The 26,003-nt window shown below is 35.7% G+C and overlaps 4 protein-coding genes across 5 annotated transcripts; 3 read left to right on the top strand and 1 right to left on the bottom strand.

The window, feature by feature from the left end:
• Positions 1–2,091: 2,091 nt before the first annotated feature.
• Positions 2,092–7,146, top strand: LOC110739809 (probable alkaline/neutral invertase B). 2 transcript variants are annotated; one of them, XM_021920291.1, is made up of 5 exons: positions 2,092–2,343; positions 3,542–4,047; positions 4,349–4,780; positions 5,610–6,168; positions 6,490–7,146. In XM_021920291.1, exons 2-5 carry the CDS (start codon positions 3,601–3,603, stop codon positions 6,783–6,785), a joined length of 1,734 nt encoding a protein of 577 aa, XP_021775983.1. In that variant the 5' UTR covers positions 2,092–2,343; positions 3,542–3,600; the 3' UTR covers positions 6,786–7,146. The 2 variants fall into 2 exon arrangements, with proteins under 2 accessions (XP_021775983.1, XP_021775987.1); XM_021920295.1 differs by lacking the exon at positions 2,092–2,343 and adding an exon at positions 2,395–2,469.
• Positions 7,147–8,212: 1,066 nt separating this feature from the next.
• Positions 8,213–13,104, top strand: LOC110739818 (putative ER lumen protein-retaining receptor C28H8.4). Its single transcript, XM_021920305.1, has 6 exons — positions 8,213–8,671; positions 10,167–10,366; positions 11,779–11,919; positions 12,001–12,081; positions 12,392–12,516; positions 12,610–13,104. Exons 1-6 carry the CDS (start codon positions 8,449–8,451, stop codon positions 12,656–12,658), a joined length of 819 nt encoding a protein of 272 aa, XP_021775997.1. The 5' UTR covers positions 8,213–8,448; the 3' UTR covers positions 12,659–13,104.
• Positions 13,105–18,956: 5,852 nt separating this feature from the next.
• Positions 18,957–23,067, top strand: LOC110739837 (protein CHROMATIN REMODELING 35-like). Its single transcript, XM_021920321.1, has 6 exons — positions 18,957–19,330; positions 19,511–19,513; positions 19,885–20,069; positions 20,223–20,381; positions 20,824–22,610; positions 22,697–23,067. The coding sequence occupies exons 1-6, from the start codon at positions 18,967–18,969 to the stop codon at positions 22,698–22,700; spliced, it is 2,502 nt and encodes an 833-aa protein (XP_021776013.1). The 5' UTR covers positions 18,957–18,966; the 3' UTR covers positions 22,701–23,067.
• Positions 23,068–23,204: 137 nt separating this feature from the next.
• On the bottom strand, positions 23,205–25,834 carry LOC110739827 (pentatricopeptide repeat-containing protein At1g11290, chloroplastic-like). The gene has a single exon (XM_021920313.1). The coding sequence runs from the start codon at positions 25,544–25,546 to the stop codon at positions 23,351–23,353; it is 2,196 nt and encodes a 731-aa protein (XP_021776005.1). The 5' UTR covers positions 25,547–25,834; the 3' UTR covers positions 23,205–23,350.
• Between the last annotated feature and the right edge of the window lie 169 nt (positions 25,835–26,003).

Here is a 26,003-nt window from a genome sequence, read left to right on the forward strand (position 1 = left end):
CTGCTTGCTCTAGGGTTTTTGACGGGGATATTTATGGGGATCATGCAGTGTCTTGTGCTGGGATGGTGGGTATTAAACATCGGCACAATGTTGTTCGTGACACCCTTGTTGATATTTGTATTCGGTCTGGAATCTTTGCTCGAAAGGAGGTTAACATTGGGTTGATTGGAGGAAACGACGGGGCTCTACGACCTGCAGATGTGCTGCTTTATTCCTGGGATAGAGGCCTTGATGTATGTGTTGATTTGACGGGGTCTTCACCTTTGACACAATCGGGGTTGTCTGACTTCGTTCCCGGTCGTGTTGTGTCGGCGGCGGCTCAGCGGAAGCGGGACAAGTATGGGGCGCGTTGCAGGGCTATTGGCTATGGTTTTCTTCCTTTCTCCTTTTCTTCGTTGGGGGAATTAGAGAAGGATGCTATTGCGTTGCTGAAGCGGGTTCAGGCGTTCGCTAAGACTCAGGATATTGGTGCTCGTGCAGCTGCTCACATCTTCAGCAGGATCGGGTTCGCTATAGCTAGAGGGGTGGGGGCCCAGATTGTATCTCGGCTCCCTACCAATTTCTTGTAAATTGATTGACTCTGTACGTTTTGTTTTTTATAATAATAATAATAATAATAATAATAATCAATAAATAATAATAATAATAATCATCAATAATTAATAATGATAATAATAATAATAATAATAATATTATTATTATTATTATTAATATGTACATTTGTATATACACATATGTATAGTAATAAATAATCAATAAATAATTAAAGATCACTAATCCATAGTTAAAAATCACTAATTAATAAGTTCAGTTCAGTTCAGCTCAGTTCAGCTGAGTTCAGTCAATCGGAACAAGCTCTTAGTTTACTGTTTATAAAGATTGTTTATGGGAGTGAGAGATAACTCTAGTGGATAGAGTTTCTCTCTCATCGGTTCCATGAGATCAAGGAAAAAAAACGCTTATAACAAATCATCTTACTCCGTATTTGAATTTCCATGTTTTTTGTTTTTTTAGAAGGAATTTACATTTTTGTTTAAAGTAATTAACGCCTTCAATTCTTATTTATTTTAAAAACATTTCAATACTTGTATTATGCAGAGATTTAACTAATTATTGACTTATGTTTAACATACTTGGATATGGTTACTCAAAATAGCACGAATTGGTGGGAATAACGTACCTTGAATGAGGGTTTACTTTGATTGGCAAAATCAGCATAATTTAAAATAATGTATATTAGTACAGTAATATATATAATCTTAGACAACATTTATGCTAAAAGGAGTCTTATGATTAGTTTAAATAGTAAATCATTCAATGATACAACATTCGGTCTTATAGGAATCATTGACATCATTTTGATAATCTTATAAAAACACCTTAGATACCTTGATAATTTTTGACATTAATTGCATGATGATATAGAATATAGAAACTTGCAATTACCCAACAAAAATTGAATATCAACATGCCATTAATTAGGACCAACAAGTTGATGGAGAATAACCTTGAGTTGTTAACCTTATGAAAAGAGATTCAAGATACATAAGTTGTATTATTTTGATGTATATAGTATTAATGAGACAAGATTTGAGTTTAAGTTGTTTTTCAACATGGATGACTATAATAGTACTCCGTATTAAATATGTAATCAAGCCAAGCTTAACATTAATTAGTTTGCTATTAAAAAAATATATAATTTTTATTATTAACATCAACAACACCTTAATTCTTACAAACAAAACACGTAATGCTAATTGTTTTATATACATCAGTCATCTCAGTAATCCTAACACTCCATAAGAATTATTCAAACGAATATTTGTAATCAATACTTTGGACCAGTTGGGCAATATGAAAAACAAGCACCTTCTTTTAAAAAAATTCATTAACTAAAAATGTCCTTTTTATCAATTATTTGTTAAACCTAGTTCTTTTTTTTTAAGCTCACATCACTTTCCATCTAAAGACGTCTTTCTAAAAACAAACATTTTTTTTAAGACTAAAGTGAGACCCCTACAAATACAAATAAATTGAGTTGATGATGCTCAGATTTGATTTGTCCTTTCGTATAGACCAAACTCTCTATTCACTAAACTTAGCAGCCAGTCATTTCTTGTGTTTTACCGGCTTAGCCGGTCATTTCTGGGTTTTTTTAGTTTTTGTGATCAAACTTACTAATTACCCATTTTTGTATATGAATAATTTCTGGGATTATTATTCATATAATTATTATAATTATATAAATATAAATATCTAATAATAACCTTGTTTTGGTGGGAGCTGTCTCTTTTTTCTCTCCATTTATTGCTCCAGTGAAGTTGTGGGTTTTTATTATACGAGGTCAGTCTCAATCATCTTTTATTTCAGTCATTTTTTGACACTTGATTTTAGTTTTCTTTTTCTGGGTATTTAAATCATGCAGAATTATTTCCTGGGTTGTGTTTATTTTGTTTCATTATGATTTGGGTATGTTGTTATTCATGATTTCATGCAAATTTTAATGTCATTTATGATTTTTCTTGTTAACAACGATGCTCAATATTATTGATCTTATATTTTGATGTTTTATTCTAGGGATTGTCAATTCAATTGTTCGTTAAAAATGATGTAAAAGTGTAAAATTTAACAAATTTAATCAGTTTTTAAATCTGAAGATGCCAGAATTTACAAAATGAGGATTTGAGTATGGCCTGTGTTATAACATGTATGTTAGGACCGTTCTGGGTGTTAGAGATTCATACTTATCATTAACACTTTTTTTTTTTTTTTTTTTTTTTTAAAAAAGTTATCATTTACACTTATATTAGTATTGGTTGTTTGGAAATTGGAGCAGACTTAACTAAATCAATAACACTAATATTTGTATTGATTGTTCAAAATTCATGCTGACTTAACTAGAATATGAGTTTGAGTGTGTGACTATGGTGTTATGATTGGTGAAGTGAAGTAATTGAATGAGTGTTAGGGCCTCACGGGAATCACACTTTAGTTAGTTGAAGTCGCGCTTACCTATAAAAAAGACAGAGCTGTCGAGTGATGATTGGCTGGGGACCGGCTTATTTCGAATAAGGAAAGTAATAATTTATAACTTTGTGTAAGGGTTCACGAGGGTTATGTATCTGTTATTGAAATGGCAAACTACAATTAATGTTGTTTTGGTGCATTAGGAGCCACTAAGGCAATAGTTGTACACAATTTGAAGACAATGTTCTTGGTTCTGATAGTAGAGGAACATTGATCAGAAAAACTAAGTGAAAGTTTTGCAGTAGCTAAGCTAAATGAAATTGCTGATTTTGCTGTCAGTGGAAGCTGTTTATATGCTGTTAAAGTGGTCCATTTGTCCTGAATTATAGAGCATCGTAGGCAAAAAATTTGGTTTTAATCAACAATGTATGGCAATGTATAAATGCTCTCGAGTTCTGCTTGTGGATCACCTGTTTGAGTTTAATTTGCTTCTGTAGTGTAGTTGATGTTTTCATATCCGGACTGTCCTGCTTGTTGGTGTGTGTAAGGTTTATCTTTATGATTCCGAATGCAGGATTTCAGAGGCAAAATACGACACCAGATCTTTTACACTTGAACCTTTTGCCTTTAAGAATGTCTGGGATGTCAGTTGAAGTTCCCCAGAATGGAAATATAAGCCCACTCGATGTTCCATATGCACTAGATGAAACTGAAGATTCTGACTTTTCAAAGCTGTTAGATAAGCCAAGGACTTTGACTTTGGAGAACAGACAAAGATCCCTCGATGAAAGGTCTCTTCATGACTTCCTTACGTCACCTCGGGTTTCAACTAAAAATGCTGATAATATTAGCCGCTTAGCAGATCATCTAGAAAATATTGTTTGCTCTGGTCGTCGTTCTGGTATCAACACCCCAAGGTCTGGTTTTAGTACCCCTAGGTCACGTTCTAGCTTTGAGCCTCACCCGATTGTTGGTGAAGCCTGGGATGCATTGAGACGTTCTTTGGTTCACTTTCGTGGTCAACCTGTAGGGACTATTGCAGCCTTAGATAGTTCCGAGGAAAAATGCAACTATGATCAGGTAAATTCCTAATTTTATCTTGTCATTTTATCTCCATCCTTTAAGATGTTGAGCCATATATCAGGTTGCTGAATAATGAAAATCTCATAATTGATCCTCTAAATTGAAGCTTGGAATCTATGTTAATTACATTGAGTTCTGATGATTTCATGCTGAAAAAAAGTGTGCTTAAACATGTGTCACTGTTATATTCTGGTGCACTTCCTTACCTTTAACAATATTTGAATCTAGGTGAAGTGAATTTTCTGTAAGGTTTGCCCACTAGTAATTGGAAAAGGTCTAATTGCATTCTTTCTTTTAGGTCTTTGTTAGGGATTTTGTTCCAAGTGCTTTGGCTTTTTTGATGAATGGGGAACCAGAAATTGTTAAAAACTTTCTTCTGAAAACTCTGCGCCTGCAATCATGGGAGAAAAAGATAGACCGGTTTCAACTGGGAGAAGGAGTGATGCCAGCTAGCTTTAAAGTTTTCCATGACCCAGTGAGAAATCACGAAACTTTGATCGCAGACTTTGGCGAAAGTGCAATAGGAAGAGTTGCCCCTATTGATTCTGGATTCTGGTGGATCATATTGCTTCGAGCATACACAAAAAGTACAGGAGATACTTCATTAGCTGAAATGCCGGATTGTCAGAAGGGTATGCGTCTTATTCTCAGTTTGTGTCTTTCTGAGGGTTTTGATACATTTCCGACTCTCCTCTGCTCTGATGGTTGCTGCATGATAGATCGCAGAATGGTAAGCTCACTCATACACCTCTCTACGCTGATTCTATTGACTTTTTTTGTCATGATTATATTACTGTTTTTCTATTGTATGATTGATGACTTCTTTGTAAAAACTTGTTAGTGGAATGAGGAAATGCGCAGTTTTCATATGAATATGAGCTCATTTAGTAAGAGTGGTGTATTGTGAGTGAGATGAAAATTGACTAGGTTAGTTCCATACTTGGTTTGATGTGTCAAATAGACGAGCTTCCATGAATTGTCAGTTTGTCAATATATCCTGTTGTCAAATAAGAATCGACCAATTGGTATTATAAATCAGATAACTGTAAATCTTGTAACAATTACTAGTCACTCATGTTCTTCCACCACATATCAAAGTTGGTTAGAGTTGAGTCCTGTCAATAATTAATTTGGATCTTTCACCGATTGGTATTTTCTTTGTCTTGGAGTCACCGTCCTGAATTATTTACTTGCTATTATAAGCCTACTCAAAGTCATATGTGACATAGAGAGCTATAAGTAGGAAATTAGAATCAGCATAGCTCTCACAGAGGCAAACTTTATCACATAATAGAACTGACAGTTTGTTCAACAGATGTTAACATCAATATAAGCTATGTTTTAAAAACTGGAGAACCATACTGTTTTTACTTTCCATATTCTCTCCAGATTTTACTGCCACAAATTTTGAAATAGCAGAAATACATCATTGTACTCAGTTTATTCTATACAGAACAGATATGCTATACATGATCTGAGGACTTGTTTTCAGACTGTTTATACTGTGTTTCTACTATGAATCCTGATATTCATTTTAACTTGCAAATGCTGTGGCGTAGGGTGTTTATGGATATCCACTTGAAATCCAAGCCCTGTTCTTTATGGCTTTAAAGTGTGCTTTAGTTTTGCTAAAGCAAGATGTTGAGGGGAAGGAGTTCATTGAGCGGATTGTCACACGTCTAAATGCTTTGAGCTTTCACATGAGAAGTTATTATTGGATGGACTTCAAGCAGCTTAATGATATATATCGATACAAAACAGAAGAATACTCTCATACTGCAGTAAACAAATTCAATGTGATGCCAGATTCTCTTCCAGAATGGGTCTTTGATTTCTTGCCTACTCGCGGTGGCTACTTCATAGGAAATGTCAGCCCTGCAAAAATGGATATCCGTTGGTTCTGCTTGGGGAACTGTATTGCAATCCTTTCATCCATGGCCACACCAGAACAGTCCACTGCTATCATGGATCTTATAGAAGCAAGGTGGGAAGAATTGGTTGGTGAGATGCCACTAAAAGTTTGCTACCCAGCCATTGAAAGCCATGATTGGCGCATTGTTACAGGATGTGATCCTAAGAATACACGATGGAGCTATCACAATGGGGGATCCTGGCCAGGTACACTCTTCTTCTTTCTTATTTTAAAGTACTATTCTCATACTGTGCAGGAGATATCTGGCCTGGAGAGTACAACTCTGTTTGTGGCATGATGTTGCGAAGGCCAGTATATATAATAAGTATATGCACTTTCGAAGTGGGTTATTGGTCCCCTAGACAATGTAGAGAGAAAATAATGTATGTTAAACTTAACCTTCTTAGATGAAAATAACAAGATTTATACTAGGTGGTGGGATTTTAACTATTTTTAGAAGGAAGATTTACTCTTCTTGAGCTCTGTAATGGTGCATCTAACGTAAACTGCAAACTTCTGTGGTTCAGTGCTCATATGGCTCCTTACAGCTGCATGCATCAAAACTGGACGCCCACTGATAGCAAGACGGGCCATAGAACTTGCAGAGTCACGGTTATTGAAAGACAACTGGCCTGAGTATTATGACGGGAAGCAAGGGCGATACATTGGGAAGCAAGCCCGAAAGTGTCAGACATGGTCCATTGCTGGTTATCTAGTGGCAAAGATGATGCTAGAGGATCCTTCACATTTGGGTATGATCTCTCTGGAGGAAGATAAACAGACGAAGCCTGTCATGAGAAGATCAGCTTCCTGGACCACCTAATTCAAGAATTGTTCCTTTTAATTAGCTTAGGGTGTAGAACCTAGCTCACTGTACACCAGGAATTGAGATTTCTTTGCTTTATGCCTTTCTGTACATGCACATTTCTTGCTTAGGTGATCCCCTTCCCCATGATTGGTCGTGATCGAATTATATGATGCTACTTGGTGCATAGTGCATGCGATTCACACACACCAGATGGCCGAGTGCATGTAACTCGTACATTGGAGGTGCATAATGTTTATTTGCACCTGGTTCATAGGTATACACACGACTGATTTATGGTGAAATTAGCTGGAAGGATAAAGGCCATTGCCTCGAAATAAAATTGTTTTTCGAAATATAGATTTGACATAGTATTCCAGTCTTGGCCATTTCTTTTTATTTGTGAATGATGAATGAAACAATCTACATTTGTTCTTGAATTTATGATCACATATATCATTAATTCAATAATGTGTTAATTTACATCTACCTTCAATTTTTTTGATACAATTGTTTTGTGAAAATGATTTTTGTGAAAGTCTCAAGGTTTCACTCTATGTTACAAAGTTGGCCAAGCAAAAATCCTACATGACTCGTAGTTTTACCCCTTGATAGTTTCAACAATTTTGCAAAATTTTTAGGTTTAAGAAAACTGTCATTAAAAGTTGGTTTATCATAAAGGAGATATCTACTACTCATCTGATGCCTCAATTAAATATGATTAGGGGCTAAACTTCAAGTCTTCAACATATGAAGTTGAGTTGGTGTCCAACTCAATCCCTAATAACAAGAAAGAGGTGACATTTGTGTAATGTTCACAAGAAAATATACACGTGTGTTATATCGTTGAACCATTTTAAGTTTTTAAATGTGAAAATACAAGAAAAGATGTTGCCTAAATTGAATTTTGATTTGCTTAATTTCCAAATTTTTCTATCTCCATTTTTGAATTGATAATTACAAGGAAACTTACCGTAATCATTGTAAGTGATCCACACATATTTACTCAAATTTCTATTTTAAAAACGAAACTTGCTATAACCAAGGATTCCTAAAATTTATACAATTCACTGAGATTTTCTCATAGTTCATAAACACACTATCCTAACTCCTCACCAATATAAACAAAAGGCTATGTTGATTTTCTATTTTAATACCAATAGTTTTTTTTAATCTAATTTAAGAAAAAAAATTAAGTTATAAAATCACTTTTTTCTTTCCTTTTTACAAAATCATATTCATTTTTTCTTTTAAAATATACTTTTCACCCTATTTATATTTACCAAAAGAATAAAAATAAAATCCAATTATAATTAAGATTTGATAAAATCATATTCACTTCCTACAAAATAGATAAGTATAAAATCGTAAAATAATTTAATTTAGTCCAACAAAGTCAAAAAAATCATTCTTAAATTCCATAAATCTCTCAAGAAATTCCACTTAAAAAAAGAAAAATAAGCTAATTTCTTTATCTCTCCTCATTTTTCATTAATATTCATATTCAATTCTATGGAAAATCTTTAGCTAATCACACCATTCTCTCTCATCACCTCCATTACTACACCACCTTCCCAATTCTCAAATCAAAATCAAATCTTGATTAATTTATAACAGCAAAGAGGGCAAAAAAACCCTAATTTCTAGAAAAAGTTTCCAACTTTGAAGAAATTGAGAGAAGATGAGGCCTCAGAGAAAGACGATCCATACGATTATGGCGTGGTTAAGAAGGCAACCGCCGAAAGTGAAGGCGTTTCTTGCGGTGGTCGCCGGAATGGCGGCGTTGGTGTTGCTGAGAGCGGTGGTTCGTGACCACGATAATCTCTTTGTTGCGGCTGAAGCTGTTCATGTTATTGGAATTGCTGTTCTTATCTATAAACTCACAAAGGAGAAAACTTGCGCTGGTAATCTTCTTTTTGCCTGAATATTCAGCTTATAATTTGAGTTTAATTTTGATTTTTGATGTTGAATTGTATAATTAGCTGTAATAGTTCATCAATTACAAGATCAAATTGGGTTTTTGTTTAAATTTGAAGGTTCTTATTTAGGGGATTTGGTAGTTTAATTTGTGCAATTGTTATTGAAATTGTTTATAGTTTACTGTAGAGGATTTGTGTTGAATTAAGTATTTGGTGCTTTATATGGTGTTCTCTTTTTCTCAATTAGGTGGATTTTGGAAAAGAAAGTATTTTGTGGCGTTTTTGTCTCGATTTTTGTTTGTGTATCATAGGGATCCTTCTGTTGAAGGGGGTTGGGAGACGGGCGGTTGCTTGGGGAGGATGTGGATTGATTTAAGATTCTTCCATATGTTGTTGTAAGTTGGAGAAGAGCAAGTTCGAGTTAATTCATCATTCTAGTTGCCCTCCTTTGATAACATATCAGATATGATGAAAAGAAAATGTGCTTAGTATTTATAACTCGGCTATAAGCTGTATTGAAATAAGGTTGATTGGATGTTTGTATTAATTGTACATCTAATATGATTAGTGGTAGTGAAATTATTTCAAGAGAATGAAGGTGATTTATGATGAAGGCAATGTGTCATTCTTGTTGTCTGTGGCTATAACGAAAATAAATGTAACTATCTGTGTGGAGTAGTTGTGTTGCTAATTGCAATTAGGGTGCTTGACTCTGTGTATGATTTGGGGGTGAATTTTCATGAGAATGGAGGTGGTTGATGATGAAAGTATTATTTATTCTCAATTGTCCCTTTAAGTCTTTAAGATGATATCTGATGATATAGTAATATAGTATGTAGAACTTTGTATTTCATTTAGTTTGCTTAATCATGTATTTTAGATCTGGAGTGAAATTTTCTAAAAAAATGAAGATGGTGGATGATGAAGGCAATAAATGGCAGCAATTTTTCTTCAACTATATAAATAGTGTGTTGATTTTGGGCTAACATGATAGAACCAGTAAGAAGAGGAGTGAGATTGGATTTTGGTTGCATCGTATTGAAAACTCACAAATTAGCTGAGCTTTTAAATTTTGCTTGAATTAAGACCATACCATATTGGTGTGTTTGTACAATGTGTTGTGCACTTGTGCCATTATTTTAGATTATGTCAATTACATTTATGATGTCCGTAGTATTACTTTAGTATCTCCGCTATCTCTTTATTGTCAAAGTAGGCTTGATTGTTTTTGGCAATAGGCCATCGTTTGTTTCCTAAAAGTTCTCTTTGAGGACTCATGGCTGAAGCTAAATACCTGCTTATGAATTATTTATTTCAATTTGAACTTTGTATAACTTCTCCAACTAATAGAATTCCCTTATTTTAAAATACCAAATGACACTGCTGTCTTTGTATTCTATAGATGTAGCTACAATCTTGTGCGGTGAAGTTATCTTTTCTGATGCTTGAATAAATTTTTTCCACTTTGGATGATTTGCAGGACTCTCACTTAAGTCACAGGAGCTTACGGCTATATTTTTAGCAGTTAGGCTGTATTGCAGTTTTGTCATGGAATATGATATCCACACGCTGCTTGATTCAGCTACCTTGGTTTTCACATTGTGGGTCATCTATATGATTCGATTTAACTTGAGGTCAACATATATGGAGGACAAGGACAACTTTGCTCTATATTATGTGGTGAGTGAAAGTACTCTGATATTCTTTTCATCATTATCCTGATGATCTTTAAATTATTACTTTATCATTATCTTATTTGGCTTGGATGGGAACATATTGGGAATAAATTACTTAATACCCTTTACTAATACTCTTTTCCTTTTCAATGGCAATATATAATATTCTTTCATCCCTTCCCAAATTCCAATTCCCACTTCGTAAAGCCCCCCCCCCCCCTTCTCATGTCGTAACTGGATGTAGTAGTGGTGATAGTAGCCAAAGGGTGATGATGAGAGCATATGGATATTAGAAGATCAAGATAGTCCTGTAGATTTTCTGTTCATTGAATTTGGATGTGCTGAAATGCTGAATTTTTCCATCAAGGGTGTTTGGTGTTTTAATTTTGAAGAGCTCCAAGGACTAGTGCGTGAGAATTGCCAGTCAAAGGACCTTATTGATATAAGTGGTGTATTCCATAGTAAGATTAGGTACCCCCCACCCCCTGTTTAGTCGGTTGTGCAACAGAGCAATATCCTGTAAACACTCTTATTGGGTAAGATGGGCTTGCTAGGAGTAACATTCTGCCCAATATCCTAGAAATTTTAACTTCTTGAATTAAACCAAATCACCAGTAAAATTTTATACAGCCACAGCTCACATCACAGGGGCTTGATCTTGGTTTTCCAATTAGATGTTCTGCTTGAACTTTTCTCAGTTGTCTTTATATTTCTTTTTGCTCTGCTTTGTTTCTTTCTCATTTTCTTCTGCGCTTTCTTTTAAAGGTTCTATTTGATGGTAAAATGTTCATTATTAGTCAGTTATGTGCTTGTTTAAAAGATCAGAACAACCATTATAATTGGTAGTCTTGTGTTGTAGGCCAGCTACCTAGACTCTAGTAATGCACAAGAGGACAGTGTTAGGGCACCTAGAGGCTATTGCTATTGCTAGCTATGGCACTACGCCACTACCTATCAAACGGAATGTTAATTAATGTTATTTACTCTTTAAGGTTAATATAATACAAATGTATCTTTGAAGCCATCTTTGATGATATTTTTTTTGGTCCCTGTGCATTTTCCCACGAAACTCCTATTTCTTGTTATATAATAACTGTATTAACACCAGGAATGGTATGCAACCCTACTAGGAAGGGTATGCAACCCTTCCAGCTCTCTAGGGGGTGTGAGGTGTGACACTTGCTTCGCAGCCATTGTGGCATGATCTGACACTTTTGGGAAACAAAATGCTTTTGATGTATTTGTGGACTTTGATAATTCCTTTGGTGTTTATATTAGTAAGCCAAGTCTTCCTGCCACACTTACTTTATGCTGAATTAATGTACTCTGACATATATATTTTCCATCAATGTCCCATTTTCCCCATTTTTTTATTGCTGTAAATGGTTTTAATTTTCTCTATCCAATATTTTGCAGCTAGTACCATGTGCTGTTTTAGCAGTTTTGGTTCATCCATCAACTTCGCACAACATCTTAAACAGAATTTCGTGGGCATTCTGTGTATATTTAGAAGCTTCCTCAGTGCTTCCTCAACTTCGGGTTATGCAAAATACTAAGGTCCAGTATCTCAGAAAAGGTTAACCGAAATATTTCATTGATTAGATGTTTTTGATCCTAACTCTTTCATTTTATTTTCAGATCGTTGAACCATTTACGGCGCATTATGTATTTGCGCTTGGAGTAGCAAGGTTCTTGAGCTGTGCCCATTGGGTTCTTCAGGTTTGATGTCAACTTGAACTTCTTTGAATTTATAATGAAGAAATTCACATAAACTTCCCCTTCTCTTTCTCGGCATCCAATTCTTGAGAATTAGAGACAATTAAAAGGGAAAATGATTAAGATATAGTTGTCGAACTGCTTGTTATCATTAGCAAATGTCAGAAGGCACTACAAACAGGAAACAGCAATCATTTTTCCATCAAAAAACTTATGAATGCATTTGTGTGGCAAACTTCAAGCAAATGCATAATTTCTGAAGGTTCTTGAACATATATTTCAAGCAATGACTGTTTTCTGCAATCTTCACCAGGTTTTGGACAGTCGTGGGCACCTTCTAACTGCTTTGGGATATGGACTATGGCCATCATTTGTTCTTATCTCAGAGATAGTGCAAACTTTCATTTTGGCAGACTTCTGTTATTACTATGTTCAAAGGTTGGCATTCTTTTGCCAGTCTTATTTGGTCTTATTTGTCTAATTGCTTTTGTTGAACATATCATGACTTCTTCAATTTTGTGGCTTTTACAGCATCTTTGGCGGGCAACTTGTCCTACGCCTTCCCTCCGGTGTTGTGTAAACTACATTTTATAGGAGGCTGCACCAAAGAAAATGGTTTTGCAAGCTCAATGGTGGTTTAATTATGCTTATTTAACCGTCTTTGCACTCCAGATGGGCTATCATGAGCCCAATCCAGTTAGGGCTGTGTAAAAGTTAGAGATGAAAGGAGAACATTGGATTAATGTTGAATCATACGTTATTTATCTGGAAGATTACATTAATTTTACAGCATCAGAAACTCGGAAACATAGATAACTGAGTATCTGGAGCAATTAAAACACTGTTTCTCGTCACTTGTATTTTATGTGCTTGTGCCTGTATTTCATGTATGGAAATATGGAATCATATAGCTCAAATTTTACCTTTGGGATTTCTTGTCTTTGTCCTCGCAGATTATTTAAAGTAGACTTTTTACCCTTTGATTGGTGAGTTATGAATGGTTGAAGTATCAGTTCCACCATCTAATGTGAAAGTCATGATAATTATATTTTTACTTTTTGTTTTTTCAATTTAGAAAGGATTTTTTTTATTTTTTTTGGGTGTTTAGTTAGCCACAAGGGCTGGTGTGATTAGAAACGGTCTTAGAATTTACCTGGAACCGGAAGAGAAATACTAACTGATCTATCCTTTACTCTCTACGATCAAAACGAATGTGAATTTATAGACCACTCACTACTAGTTCCTTTCTTTCTCTACAAACGGCTTTGTCTCTAAAAAATTGTCCTATTTGTAAAACTAAAGAGTCTAATAACTAAATTTTTACTCATAATTAAAATTGAAACAAGAGGTTGACATCCAATAATACATATATATATATATATGAGATTTTTTTTTTCCAAATGGACCACTCTTTGAAAATTATGTGACAATAAAGACAAGAAATGAATCAATTACAATAATCAAATATGTTCAGGATTTTAGTCAGAGGTGTGAAAAGTTGACCCAACTCGAAATACCGACTCAAACCCGATTATTAATCGAACCATCTGAACTCGAAAAAATGGTGACCCAAACACGACCTGACCCAACCTGAAACCAACCCTAAACCCGAGTTGACCCGAGTATGTGAGACCCGAAACCGAACATGAACTGACCTGGAGAAGACCCAACCCAAATGTAACCCGTAAATTATTGACCTGAACCGAACTCGACTTGAACCGAAATTGACCCAAAGTCGTTTTAATCCGTCAAAACCCAAATTTAACCCGACTTGTTACTAACCTGACCTGAATTCAATCCGACCAGTTCCTAACCCGACCCGAATTTAACTAACTTGTTACAAACCCGACCCGAAATCAACCCGAATTTTACTAGATCTATTACTAACCCGACCAAAAAATTCAACCCAATCTGTTACTAACCTGACTCGAAATCCACACGACTTATTATTAACCCGACCTAAATTCAACCCAAATTGTTTCTGCCCGAATTCAAATCACCTTAAATATAATTTAGACCACCTTATTATTGTTGATCAAAACATTGTGTCTAAGGGGACCAAGTTGGTCCAGGCCAGCAAAAGAAAGGAGCATCATCCTCAAATTTAAGAGTTAAATATAGTATATATTTGTTGTATGGTCAAAGGAAATAATTATCTTCCTAAATTATAGACTATAGTTCCCTAGTATATTGCCATATATATTATAGTCAAAGGAAATAATTAGCTTGATAAAAATTATAATTATCTATTTATAGTTAATTGAACCATAATATGACCTGACTTGGAAATGACCCGACCTGATTGTAATTTGCAAATTATTGACTTGAACATAACCTGACTTGAATCCGAGAATGACCCGACTTGGAAATGACCCAACCTGATTATAACCCGCAAATTATTGACTTGAACCGAACCCGACTAGAGCCCGAGAATGACCCGACTTGAAAATGACACTACCTGATTATAAACCGCAAATTATTGACTTGGATCGAACCCGTCTCAAACCCGAGAATGACCCGACCTTATTCTAACTTGCAAATTATTGACTTGAACCGAACCCGACTCGAACCCGAGAATTACCCTAACCCGTTTTAACCCGTGAAAACCCGACCTATTGTTAACCCGAATGTAACCCAACTTGTTATTAACCCGACCTAAATCCGACCCAAACCTGATAAGAAATATGACCCGTTGGACCCGACTCAAGCATGACCCAACCCAAACCCGATCTGCATAAGTTATGGAATTAATTCGAATTGACCCGACCCGAGTTGACCCGACTCACTCTTACCGACCTAAACCCGACCCGTTTATCCGAATTGACAGCTCTACCCAAAACCTCCAAAATTTCTCAAAAAGCGTGGATATTTAGCCTTCAATTTTGGAATTTTTGATTTTTTTCACCCAGAAATAAAAATTATCGAAATGTTTACCATAGTCCCTAATACCCTCTGGGAGTCCAATTAGCTGGGTGTAACCATCCAATTTGCCTTTAAACGACCAATTTACCAGTTTACAACTTGCACCGATTTCATTAACTTAAGCCTACCACGAACATTTATGACAACATATAATGATCATATATGGTTCCAAACGACATTATATTACCCCAAGATATATCCCCTAAAATCTCAATGCTTTTCAACAACGAACCCCGAAACAATCGAAATTTATCAAAAAAACGTGGATATTAGCCTTCAATTTTGGAATTTTTTTACTTTTTTTTGCCCGAATATAAAAATTTCCGAAATGCTTACCATGGTCCCCAATACCCTCCGAGAGTCCAATTGGGTGGGTGGAACCATCCAATTTGCCTTTAAACGACCAATTTATCTGTTTACAACTTGCACCAATTTCATTAAATCAAACCTACCACGAACATTTATGACAACATATAATGATTATATATGGTTCCATACAACATTATATGACCCCGAGATATATTCTCTAGAATTTCAAGACTTTTCGAAACCGGGCCCCGAAGACTCCAAATATTCTCAAAAAGCGTGGATATAGCCTTCAAATTTTGAATTTTTTTTATTGTTTTTCTCCCGTAAATAAAAATTGCAAAAATGTTTACCATGGTTTCTAATACCCTCCGGGAATCCAATCGGGTGGGTGGAGCCATCCAATTTGCCTTTAAACGGTCAATTTACCGGTTTACAATTTGCGCTAATTCATTAACTTAAGTCTACCACAAATATTTATGACAGCATATAATGATCATATATGGTTCGAAACGGCATTACATGAACCTGAGATGTATCCCCTAAAATCTAAAGGCTTTTCGACACCGGGCTCCAAAACCCCCAAAATTTCTCAAAAAGCGTGGATTGGCCTTCAATTTTGGATTTTTTTTTTTACTTTTTTTCGTCCGGAAATAAAAATTGCCGAAATTTTTACCATAGTTCCTAATACCCTCTGGGAGTCCAATTGGGTGGGTGAAACCATCCTATTTTCCTGTAAACGGTCAATTTACCAGTTTACAACTTGCACCTATTTAATTAACTCAAGCCTACCACGAACATTTATGACAACAAATAATGATCAAGTATGGTTCCAAACGGCATTATATGACCCTGAGATACATCCCGAAAAATTTCAATCCCTTTCGACACCGGGCCTTGAAACCTCCAAAATTTCTCAAAAAACGTGGATATTAGCCTTCAATTTTAGAATTTTTTGACTTTTTTTCGCCCGTAAATAAAAATTGCCGAAATGTTTACCATGGTCCAAATACCCTCCGGGAGTTTAATTGGCTGGGTGGAACTATCCAGTTTGCCTTTAAATAGCCAATTTACCGGTTTACAAGTTGCACCGATTTACCAGTTAACAACGACCAATTTAATTAACTTGCACCGAACCCGACTTGAATCGAAATTGACCCAAACCTGTTTTAACCCGTCAAAACCCGAATTTAACCCGGCTTGTTACTAACCTGATCTAAATTCAACCCAACTCGTTCCCAACCTGACTCGAAATTAACCCAACCTGTTACAAACTCGACCCGAAATCTACCCGACTTGTTATTGACCTGACCCAAATTAAACCCGACTTGTTATTGATCCAACTCGAATTTTACCAGACCTATTACTTACCCGACCCAAAAATTCAACCCGATTTGTTACTAACTCGACTCGAAATTAACACGACTTGTTATTGACCCGACCTAAATTCAACCCAAATTATTTTTGACCCGATTTCAAATCACCTTAAATGCAATTTAGACCATCTTATTATTGTTGATCAAAGCATTTTGTCTAGGGAGACCAAATCAGTCCAGGCCAACAAAGGAAAAGAGCATCATCCTCAAATTTAAGAGTTAAATATATAGTGTATATTTGTTGTATGGTCAAAAGAGATAATTATTTTCCTAAATTATAGACTATATATAGATCCCTAGTATATTGCCATATATATTATAGTCAAAGGAAATAATTAGCTTGATAAAAATGATAGTTATTAATTTATAGTTTGTTGAACCCGAATATAACCTGACTTGGAAATGACCCGACCTGATTGTAACCAGCAAATTATTGACTTGAACATAACCCGACTTGAATCCGAGAATGACCCGACTTGGAAATGACCTAACCTGATTATAACCTGCAAATTATTGACTTGAATCGAACCCGACTTGAACCCGAGAATGACCCGACTTGAAAATGACCCGATCTGATTGTAACCTGCAGATTATTGACTTGAATCGAACCTGACTCAAACCTGAGAATGACTCAACCTGATTCTAACCCGGAAATTATTGACTTGAACCAAACCCGACTCGAATCCGAGAATTACCCTAACCCGTGAAAACCCAAATTAAACTCGATCTATTGTTCACCCGACCCGAATGTAACCCGACCTGTTATTAACCCGACCTAAAACCGACCCAAACCCGATAAGAAGTATGACCCGACGTGACCCGACTCAAGAATGACCCAACCCAAACCCAATCCGCGTAGATTATGGAATTAATTCAAATTGATCCGATTCGAATTGACCCGACCCACTCTTACCCGACCCAAACCCAATTTGTTTACCCAAATGGACAGCTCTAGTTTTAGTAAGTTGAAAGTACTACAGTTATATAAAACGTGGTGCTGTAAGACGTGTAACTTCAGAAGCACAAAAAAGGGGGTCACTTAAATATTGACCTACGTCAACTGACGTTCCTTTGAATTTTTTTCTTGGCTTCCTCGAGAATTTCTTCCTAAATTCAATATTCACATTTTTTTTAAAATTTTAATCTCTAATTAAAAGTTATAATCATCTCGAAAACAACAAGCATTTGGTTAATTATTGACGCAATTTCTATTGGTGAGTGAAGATTTCTAATTTCTCTCTTTTTTCTTTAACTTTTTCAGCATTTTCAATCAACGAATTTTGCTTATTTGTTTAAAAATTGTACCTTGTGATGCATTATTAGCATATCAACTTAAATGGGTGTTCAAAGAATCAATTTTTTTCAAACCCTCGACTCACATTGAGGGTTTGCTCAAATTTGGCTTTCATGGAATAATGGGGTCCATAAATTTTTGTTAATACGTAATGAAAATTATAAAGTTACCATATTTTACTTAGGTTTACCTAAACTATCGTCCTCAACAATGTCATGAATTTTTTGTTAAAAAAAAAAAAAACAATGTCAATTATGTCATGAATTTTATGATCAAATGTTGTAAGTTTTAAACAATGCCTTGGTTGGTACTACATTGTGTTAGCGTACATCATGTAATTGTGTGAGTTGATAAGTACGAGTAGTCATTTGGTTGAATGTTTAAATTATGCTTCTTGTGATCCTTGGAAGTGGTAAAAACCCGATTTTTCGGGAAATAAGATGGTTGTTCATGAGATTTACTAAAGAGAGAGAGGGGAAAGTCGTAGATACATAGTACCCCGTATGATTTATTTTTCTTTTAATACGATAAATTAATACGAGTACTAGTTAATTTCAATGTAAAGGTCACTAACCCTTTGATTTTTAAACTTGGTAACTTGGAATTAAGGTATCTTTGTCAATTTGATTGCCTGGAGGAGAGTCCAGTATATGTTATCTTATGTCTATGTGCCTCATTTGATTTATAAGACTTTTTTTAAGGATTTGAGACAGTTATTGTTAATTTTTTAATCATCATTTAATAATCACTATGTTAAGATTGTTAACAGTCTTAACACTTTGTGGTTTTGTATTCACATTTCCATCATATTATTGTACATCATATTTACTTTAGTCTTTAGGACTACTTGAGATTTACATTCATTATGTAGTATGTACTGTAAGTAATATGAAGTATGAAGTATGAAATATGAGGTATGAAATATGATATTTGTATGACTTACTGAAGATCATTCTCACATGTTAGTAGGTTTCCAGTGAGCAATAAACCATGCATAACAGGATGAATGGTGACAAAAGTGAGTACAATGTCTTAAAGTCACAATTTCACAAGACTGTTCGAATTATGAGAGCAAAAATAATTCGTCAAAAAAAGATGAAGCAGATGCAACCTGCAAGGTTGTCCTTATTGAGTCAAATAAAAGCAGTTGTTAATCATGGAGATGCTGAATTTAGTGATCCAAATGCACTAATGCAAAAAAAAGCCAGACTTTTGAGGATGTTAGCTTTACGCGAAAAAAGGATGGATTGGCATCCTCCTACAGACAGCATTGGATGCAGTCAGCAAGATAACCATCCAGTGTTCATTGACAAAATCAATTCAAACACGGGAGGAGAAGTAGAAGTTGAAGGAGGTAGAACTTCTATTTCAAGCAAATTACTTTCATTTTGCTGAATATGCAGTTATTGCAGGTAGAATTTCTTTTGAAATGTTCCTGTCTTGTTAAGGCTGTGCTTTATTTTTCTTTATCATGACTTCAGAGCAGCATCAGCTCCTTTTTCTGAATTGTTTGTGTACTTTAGTTTTATCCAAGAAGGTTATTGTGAAGGTCACAAAGCATTGGACTTATGTATCTTATGAAGTGCTTAGTTCTGTTGATGCTCTGCATTTCTAAGTCCTTTTTATAAGTGTTAGCAAACAAGGTTCTGGACTTGTCTCTTAGTGTCAACAAGTTAGCAGATAAGAACAAGGTTTGGCTGGTTTTTAAAATATCGAGTATCTAAGAGAAGTTTTGCAGGTAGACAGAAACCGAAATGGTAAACAGTCTTATTCAGAAAATGGTTAAATTATTGCTCTGAACTCTCAGGAGTTCAACATACATTGCACAAACATATTTCATGTTGGTGTTTCTTTAGACTTCAATATAGAAGCAAATGTATTTCATTGAAATTCCTCTCTGTTGTTTAGGGGCCATTACACCCTGTGAGGACTCTGAGGAGTTAGTAAATCATACCTCTCCTGAAATGAAGAAAGGAATCTACGTAGGAGTTGAAGAGGATACTGCAACTCAAGACAAATCTGAAAATGACTCTGAAGATGAGAATGTTGCTACAATATGGAAGGAGATGGAGTTTGCAATGGAATCTTGTAAGGTATTCTTGTGCTTTTGTTAAGTATTTTACTGACTGAGCATTTAACCCTGAGTATCAAGTGTATGGGATTAGTACCGTTCTAGATAAGAGGATAGGACCATTTATAGATGTAGTTATAGTCTGATGATTCCCATTGGTTTTATATGATTCTAGGAATTTCCTGAGAATCAGTTTTCCGATGAAGAAAAAAAGGAAGATGAAGATGACTGCGACCATTCTTATATCTTAAAGGATGATATTGGCTATGTTTGCCGAGTTTGTGGACTTGTGCAAAAGGGAATACAAGATATGTTTGAGTTTCTTTATCCGAAGGTAAAGACAAAGTTCTTCATGTTTCTTCTTCTTTTAACACTATGTTGGTAATTCTGATTAGGATTTGCATATAGTTTGAGCATTTGAGCTTGACTTAAGGTGCAAAACCTGTTATTTTAATAGTCAGATCCACGCTTCCAGTGTTCTACTTCTAATTTCTTCTCTTTGTTTGCATGTTCATTTAAACTTTATCTGTGACTTGATATCTTGGTTGACCAAGATGCACCCTTATAGTATGTGTAATGTAGGATTTTGGTTACTATTATGACCTTCAGTAAATATTGTGTTCTTTGGGTAGTGGTGAAAGGCCATTTCTTGTAGCCTTGACTAATTTCGAAATGACCATCATTGTAAAAAACCATTTCTTGTGCATCTGATCCTTTTCTGCCGCTACATCTTTGCAAACTAGTACTATCTGATCTAAGTTTTCTTCTTGATACAGAGAATAAGGACGAAGTCTAGTTACCATAATGAATCCCATAAAACTGAAGATAACAAGCCAGTTGACAGTCTTCCTGACTGGTGTAACCTACTAAGCATGGATCAAAGTGTACTTGAAGTTATAGCTCATGCAGAGCACATTAAACAGATGAAACCTCATCAAATTGAGGGCTTTAATTTCCTGCTTAGAAATTTGGTGACTGAGAATCCACATGGTTGCATTTTGGCCCATGCCCCTGGCTCCGGAAAAACATTTATGATCATATGTTTCATGCAAAGCTATCTCGCTAAGTACCCTTCTGCTAGACCATTAGTAATCCTCCCAAAAGGAATTTTAGGCACATGGAAAAAAGAATTTCAGAGGTGGCAACTTGATGATATTCCCTTGTATGATTTCTACTCGGTGAAGGCAGCCAGTCGTTCACAGCAGCTGAATGTCTTGAAGCAATGGGCTGAGCAGAAGAGCATTCTTTTTTTAGGGTACAAGCAATTCTCTTCCATTGTGACCAGTGATGTTACTAGCAATGAAAAGGCCGCCTGTAAAGAAATTTTGGTGAGAGCTCCAACAGTTATGATATTGGACGAGGGCCACACACCAAGGAATAAAAACACTGACACGCTGCACTCACTAACTCTAGTTCAGACACCTCGGAAAGTTGTGCTATCTGGAACCCTCTATCAGAATCATGTTGTAGAAGTCTTCAACATTCTGAACCTTGTTCAACCTAAATTTCTGAAGTTAGAGCAAAATCGTGTAATAGTAAGGCGTATTATGAGCAAAGTTAAGATTTCTGGGGTCAGAAAACAGTTGGCTGGAGCAGGGGATGCTGCTTTTTATGAATTAGTGGAAAATACACTGACTGATGATGATAATGAACAAAGAAAACTTGGGATCATAAAAGATTTGCGTGAGATGACAAGCCAAGTTCTTCACTATTATAAAGGTGACTCTTTTGATGAGTTACCAGGACTCAATGACTTTACGGTCTTGCTCAATCTTAGCCCGAAGCAAAAGGTTGAAGTTGATGAGATGAAGAAATTGAAGGAAAGAAAGTTCAGAAGTAGTTCTTTGGGAAGTGCAGTATATTTGCATCCCCAGCTGAAGCAGTTCTCAGGGAGCAGTAACGAAAGCAATCAAGAAAATCGGACTATGAGTGATGAGAATTTGGATCAAATGATCAAGAAAATGAATCTTATTGATGGGGTGAAAGCCATGTTCTTCCTCAATATGCTACGTTTATGTGAAATTGCACAAGAAAAGTTGCTAGTTTTCAGTCAGTATCTCTTGCCTTTGAAGTTTTTAGAGCGGTTAGCAGTGCATCACAAAGGTTGGGCTATCAACAAGGAAATATTCATGATAACAGGTGAAACAACACCAGAACACCGTGAATGGTCCATGGAACAGTTTAATAGCTCACCTAATGCTAGAGTATTTTTGGGATCGATTAAAGCGTGTGGGGAAGGAATATCACTTGTTGGAGCATCACGTATTTTGATACTTGATGTTCATCCAAACCCTTCTGTCTCTTGGCAAGCAGTATGCCGGGCATTTAGGCCAGGGCAACTGAAAAAAGTGTTTACTTATAGACTGGTTGCAGCTGATTCTCCTGAAGAGGATGACCACAGAACTTGTTTTAAGAAAGAAATAATAGCAAAAATGTGGTTCGAGTGGGATGAATTTTCTAAGAAGAAGGATTTAGAATTGAAATCCATTGATTTAGAAGACTGTTGTGATATTTTCTTGCAGAATCCTCTGCTTAGGAAAGATGTAAAAGCTTTGTACAAAAGGTTTGTGAGTTTTTAATATTGATTTCTTATCTGAAAAAGAAATATTATCAAGTAATGGAAATGAATCTCCTCTCTTCCTTTTGCAGGTAGTCTGAACTCTGAAGTAATGAACCTGCTTTGCTTAAGAACCTGTAAGGTACGCTTGAAAGTATGTGCTCCTAGATGATGTTTCAACTGTCCAAAGTGGAAGAACGAATCTTTGTTGTACGTCTTATCTTTTGAAGTTCTGCATCACCTGTGAGCACTACTCCCAGAGGCGTCCTAACCATATCTTGTGTGCAACTAAATGTTGAACTTTAAGTGCAAAACTTAGTTTTGTAGATCATGCCCAATTTATTGTCTAATTTGTGGACATTTATGATGATACCTATTCAACAGCCCATTTTTCAAGGGTTGAAATTTAGGAATGTAAAGAAAATAAGAATATTAAGAAGAATGTGATATTTTCCTGATTTTTGTTCTGGCTTTTACGAGACATAGTGTCTTTAAGAAACTTCTGATAGTCTTTTTGTAAATAATGTTCGATTGCTCAACAAAGATTCTAACAAGAACAGACAGTCAGACAGGCATGAGCCCATTCATTGCAATAAATTATTTGATTTGGATTTTATTTCTGTTTTGTTGGAAAATACTTGTTATTTACTCTTTATATTGCTCCAAATTTGAGTACATAGAGGCAATGATAAAATCAAAATATTCAATCCATGAATTAGTGCTAAGGAAAGCCTATTTACTCTTATCTAATGTTCAATATCTTCAATAACCCACGGCTTTGGTAGGCTTGCCTTTATGATGTCCTCGATTTCGAGCTCTATATACTGCAATGCAGAATAAATCTCATTTGATCTAGGGTGAGATCTATCAGCAACTCGGAACTCGTGCACTTTTCCATTAACCTCCAGCCAACTACAGCCAGGAGTCTTCTTCAGACCTTTATTTTTTAGAAAACTTCTCATCTTTGCTACTTTGTCCCACTTTCCGGATGCAGCATATATGTTAGACATCAGTACATAGTTCCCTGCATTTGTTGGTTCAATTTCAATCAGCTTCTCAGCAGCCAACTCAGCAACTGCGGTCTCTGAGTGCATTTTACAAGCACTTAACAACGGACCCCATACACGGGCATCTGCTTTGATGGGCATAGAGTTTATGAGCTCTTTAGCTTTATCAATATGCCCTGCCTTACCCAACAGATCCACCATACACGCATAGTGTTCTTGACTAGGCTGGAAACCAAAGGTTTCTGTCATTTCCTTAAATATTTTCCATCCTTCATTAACATGACCAGAATTAACACAAGCTGTCAGTAATCCAAGAAATGTTATTGAGTCTGGTCTGAAATATGTCTTTTTCATCTGCTCATAAAGACGAAAGCATTGTTGCCACTCTCCATGTTTAGAATATGCACTTATTAACGAATTCCAAGTAATAGTATCCTTATTATCAATCTCTTCCTCATCAAACAGCCTTCTCGCCATGTCTATGCAACCACATTTAGCATAACTTGCCAGTAATTCTGTATTTACAGAAGGTGTAGAGAGCAGACCATACTTGATGGTGCACCCGTGAATATATTTCAACTGCTCAAATGCACCAGCATTCACACAAGCAGGCAAGATGCTCACAATTGCAGCAGAATCAACCAAAAATCCATCACATTTCATTCTGGCAAATAGTGATAGGGCATCAAAATATCGTTCATGAATAACAAATCCTTTAATCATTGAACTCCACGAAACCTCAGTCTTCTCTACTACCAAGTCAAAAACCTTTTTGGCAGCTTCCACACTATCACATTTACTATACATATCTATCAAAGAATTCTGAACTGAAACCTGATGATCTAAGCCATTTCTGATGCCATGGGCATGGATTTGCTTCCCCCATTCAAGCGATTTCAACTCACCAGTAGACGGTAATGCTGCAAGTGCAGTGTACAGGTCCATTCTTATTCCTTCATTACACATTTTCACCAATAAGTCCAGGGATTTCCTTGATTGCCCACGGCGAAAATATGCTGAAATCATCAAGTTCCACACCACACGATCCTTTTCAGGCATCATCTTAAACACCAAACACACATTCTTTAGGTTACCTATTCTAGAGTACATATTTATCAATGCAGTGCACACAGATACATCTTCACTAAGGCCACTAACAACAATTAGACCATGAACCAATACCCCTAATTTTAAAGAGTTCAGTTCTGTACTAGCTCTCAGCAAATTGATCAAACAAACTGAATTTGGCCAAATATTCACCTCCATCATCTGCTTAATTACCCCAATAATCTCCCTAACATTCCCATTTTGTAAGCTTTCCACAATCTGAGAATTCCAGTAATCCAACCCTCTAACAGGCATTTCATCAAACACTTGACGTGCATTCTCAATCTCCCCAAGTTCGCCATAAAACTCAGCTAAACCCGTCCTCACTTCCTCATTCACGTAAAAACCAAGTTTCACCAAATGCCCATGAACCCTTCTACCATGATCAACATCCAAGACATGCTTACAAGACCTCAGAACAAATGGGTATGAAAATTCATCTGGGTACATAGAATTTGATACCATTTTATCATATAACAACAGGGTTTCCTTAAATTCACCAGAATTTGCAATAATTTGAAGAACCCTGTTGTAAATTTCCCAACTTGGGTAAGAAATTGAATTAAATACATGAAAACAGAGGCTATTGAGGCCCAAATTAGCATAGGATTCAATAAGATTAGAGGTAAGAGAAAGGTTTTGGTGATGGCCATGGAGGATTAACCTAGCATGGAATTGCTTGAGAAGTTGGGGTTTATTGCAGAGATTTAAGAGAGAAGATAGAGTAGAAAAAGGGTGGTAATTCTGGGTTTTCTGGAAGAATTTCAAATTTGGAGGGAAGGGAAGAAGAAGCAATTGCCTTAAGCAATGTTGGTTAAGAGCAAGCATTAAAGCTTTGTGGATGCAACAAATGATTTTTTGGCCTTCAAATCAAGTTTTAGTAAATGATTGTTCTAAGCCTAATCAGCAGATTAAGCCACGACCACGTAACACAGTAACATATGATTAAGTCGTTGCCTCAAGGAGTGTATCGTTTCTAATTACTAATAGACGAAGCTAGTTTCATTGGTAAAGTAAATGGATTGTTTTAAGAAAGGAGCTTTTTATATGTGGAGCATTACCTATCATGTCTCAATGAAGATGAGATAATTTAGAAACTTTCATTCACTTTTGAATTCATATGCCTAACTATAATGAAGGATAAAAAGAATTGGTCTAAGATAAAATAGAATGTGTGAATGCATTGATAATGCTAAGACGATTATTAAATTGTTATAAACACGGTAAATTTTGGTAGGTAGACTTGATAGAGTCGACCTAATCTGCAATGTCGAATTTATATTTA

This window comes from Chenopodium quinoa, unplaced genomic scaffold (assembly GCF_001683475.1).
Source record: "Chenopodium quinoa cultivar QQ74 unplaced genomic scaffold, ASM168347v1, whole genome shotgun sequence".
NCBI classification, from domain to species: Eukaryota; Viridiplantae; Streptophyta; class Magnoliopsida; order Caryophyllales; family Amaranthaceae; genus Chenopodium; species Chenopodium quinoa.